A 6757-nucleotide genomic window follows, 5' to 3' on the forward strand; every position below is an offset into this window, starting at 1 on the left:
CGAGACCATAATTATCATCATGATACCAAGTAGCCTACTGTTTGATCTGTCTGAATTAGTATACTTAATAAATGCTTCAGTATGGCATTTCTGGTCTAATCCTGGAATGTGTTTAATCATTGAAGATATCTCGCTGTTCTTTACATGTTTTCTTCTTTTCTCTTTAGAATCCTATTACTTTTGCCGAGGTTACATGACAATGAATGTGTCACGTGACACACATTGTTTGGACGTGGTTGCTGCTCGCTTATCAGTCATCATGGTCGCCAGAGGGAGGGAGGGCCACACTCATCCTGATGTTGATGTGTATCTATACTAGGGTTGGGGATCAATTACATTTCAATTCAGGCATAAAACTGAAATTCCGATTCAATAATTTACTTCTCAATAAACTGAAAACCTTTTCAGTTTTTGAATTGTATATTTAAATAACTTCCAGAATTAACTGAGTGACTTTAATTATAATTGACCCCAACCCTGACCTATACAGTATGACACTATTTCCAATCAAACATTATGTTCACCCTGATAATTCCAAAGGAATTGGAGATATTTCTGTGGCTTTACCAGTTTATTTGATTTTTTCCAACCAGTCAACATTTTCTCTCCTTCTTTCTTCTTCTTCATTCCTCTCTCTCTCCTGTTGCAGTTTGACGTTTATTGTCATGAATCTTTCCCTGGCGGCAGAAGTGAGTGATTTCCGCTAGATGGGCCAGCTGCAATGTAAAAATTGGCTATTTAGTAAAAATTCATTGAAACAAACATTTGCTTTTTGGTCTTAATTTAAGGTTAAGGTTAGGCATTAGGGTTAGCAGTGTGGTTAACATCATTGTTAAGTTTAGATTTCAAATCAGATTGTTTGACTTTGTGACTGTGCCAGCAAGTGAGCACTCTGCAGACCTGCCTCCAGAACACGAGTCATCCCAATAAAATGCCAAGCTGCTCCTCTGTCCTGCTGATTACTGGCGTTCATTGAATTCCCCAAAAGTATTCCTTATTTTATATACTGTATCAAACAAACATAATACTGCTGTATATGCACTTTTACTTCCTCAAAGATTAGGAATCCTATAGCCCAACTGTGTAAACCTGTATTATGTTTATTTCTTATTATGTCATATGTGTTGGCTTGACAGTATGATGTATGTATTGTAACCAGTGCAATCCAAACTGTATGTTGTCAGAGCCACTCTGTGGGTTTATTTCTGTTTAGATTTTCTCAACCTGAGAGAACGAAGATCCAAAGATCACTGACATTTTAGTATAGTCTTTATTGGTAGTTTTCAGAGGAGTCCCTCTTGCGTTTAGCTAGAAATACGTGGGTGTGCGACTTTGTGTACGTGTGCGAATGGATCCGTACATGTGTGTGCATGTGTACTGTATGTGTGCTTGGTAAACGTTTCAACATCATTTTCTCTTGTGGATTGAAGGATGTTGCTTAGGGCTTGCCAGACAATCAACAACCATAATATTGCCATGGTCAGGCAACATAGCTATTATGGAAATAAGATGGAAATATAAAGATGTTTTTTTTTAGAGGGTGTGTTTTTATTCCTGAGTTCTATTTTAATGTGTTGCGAAAGCATTGATCTTTTTGTACATTTTCAACATTTCATTAAATTGATATGCTATATGTTTTGTGTATTGATTCATACTGTATGTTGATATGGCAGATACTTGTTTAGTACAATATGGAGTATTGTTTTAAACTCACAGGCCAGCAATGAGATTCATAGTTGATGCACGACTAGACGTCAGTTTCCCGAATGCATTGTGATTGAAGTTGTTTTTATACCACCACAGTTTGATGAAATCTCCTGTTGTATGTTCTTCTCCATGATGACATTTTTATACCCTTATACTGTACTGTTTACCTAAATGTCTTACTGTATGTCCCCTCAATGTCTCATAGATATCATCTGAACATTGAGAGTTTTGGTATTCATGGGCCGTTAGAGGTTTCTATCCATGTACAGTTTGATTATATGGTTTTTATGCATTTAACATTTAATAAAATAATTATTTGTCCTAGTTTTTCTAGAAATGTATGGGACATTTGAATGATTCTGGAGATGTTCACTGTCAACCATTATGGTACTTTCAAAAAGATGTAAAGATATATTAATTATTATATATATTAATTATTATATATCAAATCAAATGTATCATATTAAAGTTGGATTTGTGTATTGTTTTGATTTTAGTTTCTGAGTGTTGTTTTTTTCCTTTGTACAGATTGTGTTACTATTCTAACCTCTATGACTCTTCTGTTTTGCTACTCTTAACTTCTGTTTTGATATTGTCCCATTCTACCTGATCTTTGTTTATTGATCTTGTCACCATGAGTAACAGTAGCCCAGCAGCAGCACATCTTACACTGTAGAAACATGTAAAAGAACCAAACCGTGAGAAAGTTGCGGGGTGAAATGTATTTGAATATAATCTAAATAAATATGTTCTACTCAGGCATGTTTGTTGTGTTGAATATGTATCAGACTGGTGATGATGACAGAGCAAAACATATATTGGAAAGAAAAGGTGTAGGGCCAACTACTGCACCACCCAAAAGGTTAGGCCAATTTAATTCACAACCAAATGGTTACTGGTTAAAATCCTATATGTGGGCTATACAGCAGAGGAACAAATGCCCTTGACAAAGAACATGTACAGTTACCTAAATTGAAACTACTGTGGATGTGACTCATAATTGTGGTTTGGCATCCCATACTAGTTATACGGCATCCATATTAGGACTTCATATATCAAGCAAAACTATCTGATGACTTCCTAATATGGATTCCGTTAAAACAACTTTATATCTTGTATGTAAAATATAGGCCGACTACTCCAGATCATCTAGGACTACTGGAAAGAAAGTCAGTGGCATAGTAAATAGAAGGTGTGTTCAATATTTCAAATTAATATTCAACGAGACATTTACTTTGCAGCTTTGCACGATTTGTTACCATGGCAGCTCCGGTTTATATTGATTAGCTGTAATGAAGCTTCTTTTTATCTGCTCCTAGCAACTGACTGGGAGACATGTAGCATTTCCTTCACTGCTTCTCATCATGGGCTGCTGTGTCATGTTTGGAAAAGGGTATGATGGTTAGTGAGAAATATTTGACTGCTGTTTTAGTTAAATGCTAAAAGTGAAGTTGAATTTCTAATTATTGGACAGAATTATGTATTTTTTATACTTTATATTAACATTTGAGTATTTTTGTTAACACACATTGAGGAAGATAGGTTTTTGTGTGTTTGTTAGTGCTGAGCGATTAGTGCTTTTTGAAGTCCGCTCGGTTTCGGTTTGATAATGAAAAAATAATCACAACTTTCGGTTTCGATTCTTTCTTTTTTTTTTTTTTACATGAAATGCACTATACATTATGTGGGTGGAATGCTGTACCAACACGGAATTATAAATGAATAGAAGTTTCATGATGGTAGTGACTGCCCATTACTGCCTATCACTTATTAACCATCATTTAGTCACATTACTTTAATAAAATATTTGACGTCTTTATTATTTCCTTCCAAGTCATCTCATCTCTATAGAGCTGCTGCATACTGTATGCTGTCTGACAAAATCACTATTTTAGTAGTTCTTCAAAGTAAATAAGGCATACTTTTATGACTACTGAATACCAACTATCAAGATCACTATCAAGATTTTGAGGCTCGCGTAGCAACTGCTTTCTATCCCTGTCGATTGTGCGTTCTCTCTTCTCTGTTCTCTCTTCTCTCAGTCTCCTTGTCTTGCTCCGCACAGAACAGAGAAGTTTAAGCGTGCACGCAATGGATTATGGTAATTGTAGTTAGTTTAGTGCAGAAAATGAGTACAATTTTGTAGAATATTAACCTGTTGGAAACTACAACTCCCTACTACATCACACAGTTCAGGCTTGATCTGGTTTATCTCTACAGAAACTGCACATCGAGCTTACAGAAAAAATATATAACAAAATGGAATTCAAATAATTGAACCAACGTCGGTCAATTAGTTGTTTAAAAAGTGAAAACTAACCAACATTTTGGATAATCGCTCAGCACTAGTGTGTATGTGTGTGTAAATGTGTGCATGCTTGCGTCTGCCTGTTTCTCTCTGTTTCTCTCTCTGCGCAGAACAGTGAGCAAGGTTTTCTCTCAGGTGGTGGGTTTGGACTGGCGGCTCTGCTGCTGTTAGAGATCAGGCCAGGCCACAGATGCTCCCAGCCCTGCTCTGCTCTCTTCTCTGTGTTCCTGTACAGATGTCTCCGTCTCCCTCAGAGCCCTCTGCTCTCATCTCCACCGCTAATGGACAGACTCTGGCTGCAGTCTTGTCAGTCAGCCAACACATCCTACTTTCATCTTTTCTTTTAGCTTTGCTCTTTGGATGGATATGTTGTGTGTGTGTGAGTGTGTGTGTGTGTGTGTGTGTGTGTGTGTGTGTGTGTGTGTGTGTGTGTGTGTGTGTGTGTGTGTGTGTGTGTGTGTGTGTGTGTGTGTGTGTGTGTGTGTGTGTGTGTGTGTGTGTGTGTGTGTGTGTGTGTGTGTGTGTATTGCGTGGTCATGCAGTGTATATACAATATAATAGCCAATGGAAAAGACAACTTTGACCGTATGACACATACATGACACACATATCCCTATGTAGGTAATTCTGCATGGATATTCTAGTCTTCTCATTATAGTTTACTGAGGCTTTCTCTCCTATTATTCTCTGTCCATTAGTTCCTACTGGTCTCCACTTTACAATGGAACTGTATCTAATCACATCAAAATGTACCGGTTATAGATAGGTTTATTTGATCAATTAAAACACAATACGAACCATTTAGAAAACGTATTTCAATTGTGTTCCTCTTAATTTGAAAAACAATATATACATAACACAGTAGGCCTAGGTTACACAGTAAGCCTAGGTTACACAGTAGGCCTAGGTTACACAGTAGGCCTAGGTTACACAGTAGGCCTAGGTTACACAGTAGGCCTAGGTTATGCAGTAGACCTAGCCTACTAGGCATACTTGGGTTACTCATATAATAATAATGAATACATTTTTGAACTTGTATAGCGGTTTTCAAAGAATCTCAAAGCACATCAAAAGTAAAACAACAAACACTTTTATTTTTATTGAGCGTGATTGAAGGTCTCAGTCAGCTTGGGACGAAGTTGATCCAGTTTGGACTGGAAAGGCAGTGTAGGTTCAGTGGAGGGGGCATTGATGGGGTAGCCAAGGAGAAACAACAGTGCACCGCACCTGCTTCTCTGAATGGTCAGTCACTCCACTGATGCCGCTGTTTTGGTACTGGTGCTCCATTGCCAGGAATGTAGCACCCAGCTTTGGTGATGCCACGGCTGCTGAAAAGCCACCACATCTTGGCAGCGGTTAAGAGCATTCCCTGAACAGTCCCTGGACTGACTCTGCTACCCCTGGAAACAGCATGCAGTCCTTGGTGTAATACTTACAAACAGATTATTTGAATCCAAACAGCCAGCTAGCTGCTAGCTAGCTATCAAGCCAAACGATAGATCCTGCAACTCTGACAGTCAAGACCATACAGTAGTGATCAAATCCTAGAGCAGCCAAAACCCTAAAATCTGTTATAGCAAGTGCAGTGAAAGTATTATGTTTCTAGCTCAATGCAGTAAAATGACAAACAAGAACACAAATAATTAACCTGTTGCGACGACCAAACCCGGATCCGGGATTCTATTTATAGACCTAAGCTCATTACCATAACGCAACGTTAACTATTCATGAAAATCGCAAATTAAATGAAATAAATATGCTATCTCTCAAGCTTAGCCTTTTGTTAACAACACTGTCATCTCAGATTTTCAAAATATGCTTTTCAACCATAGGAAAACAATCATTTGTGTAACAGTAGCTAGCTAGCGTAGCATTTAGCGTTAGCATTAGCGTTAGCATTTAGCAGGCAACTATCACAAAAACAAGTAAAGCCTTCAAATAAAATAACTTACCTTTGAAGAACTTCTGATGTTTTCAATGAGGAGACTCTCAGTTAGATAGCAGATGCTCAGTTTTTCCAAAAAGATTCTTTGTGTATTAGAAATAGCTCCGTTTTGTACATCACATTTGGCTACCAAAAAAAAAAAAAAACGAAAATTCAGCCCTCAAAACGCGAACTTTTTTCCAAATTAACTCCATAATATCGACTGAAACATGGCAAACGTGGTTTAGAATCAATCCTCAAGGTGTTTTTCCACATATCTCTTCGATGATATATCCTTCGTGGAAGCCTGGTTTCTCCTTGCTCTCAAATGGAAAAATAATTGGACCTGGCTTTGCGCTCCAATTTCGACGCAGGGACACCAGGCGGACACTTGGAAAATGTAGTCTCTTATGGTCAATCTTCCAATGATATGCCTACAAATACGTCACAATGCTGCAAACACCTTGGGGAAACGACAGAAAGTGTAGGCTCATTCCTTGCGCAATCACAGCCATATAAGGAGACAATGGAAAACAGAGCTTCAGAGATTCTGCTCATTTCCTGGTTGACGTATCATCTTGGTTTCGCCTGTAGAATGAGTTCTGGGGCACTTACAGACAATATCTTTGCAGATTCTGAAACTTCAGAGTGTTTTCTTTCCAAAACGGTCAATAATATGCATAGTCGAGCATCTTTTCGTGACAAAATATTGCGCTTAAAACGGGAACGTTTTTTATCCAAAAATGAAATAGCGCCCCTAGAGATCCAAGAGGTTAAAATGTACAAAAAGTACAACAAAAAAACAAGAAATCAAGAAC

The 6757-nt window shown here is 37.8% G+C and overlaps 1 protein-coding gene across 1 annotated transcript in view; it reads left to right on the forward strand.

Annotated features, from left to right (window-relative positions):
• LOC139375983 (phospholipid phosphatase related 5a) overlaps nt 1-2443 on the forward strand; it is a 42662-nt gene extending 40219 nt beyond the window's left edge. The window contains exon 6 of the mRNA XM_071117988.1: nt 168-2443. Within this exon, the coding sequence (XP_070974089.1) occupies nt 168-197 (30 nt within the window). The 3' untranslated portion in view covers nt 198-2443. The remainder of the gene's footprint in view (nt 1-167) is intronic.
• Nucleotides 2444-6757: the final 4314 nt, after the last annotated feature.

Source organism: Oncorhynchus clarkii, chromosome 20 (genome assembly GCF_045791955.1).
Source record: "Oncorhynchus clarkii lewisi isolate Uvic-CL-2024 chromosome 20, UVic_Ocla_1.0, whole genome shotgun sequence".
Taxonomy (NCBI): domain Eukaryota; kingdom Metazoa; phylum Chordata; class Actinopteri; order Salmoniformes; family Salmonidae; genus Oncorhynchus; species Oncorhynchus clarkii.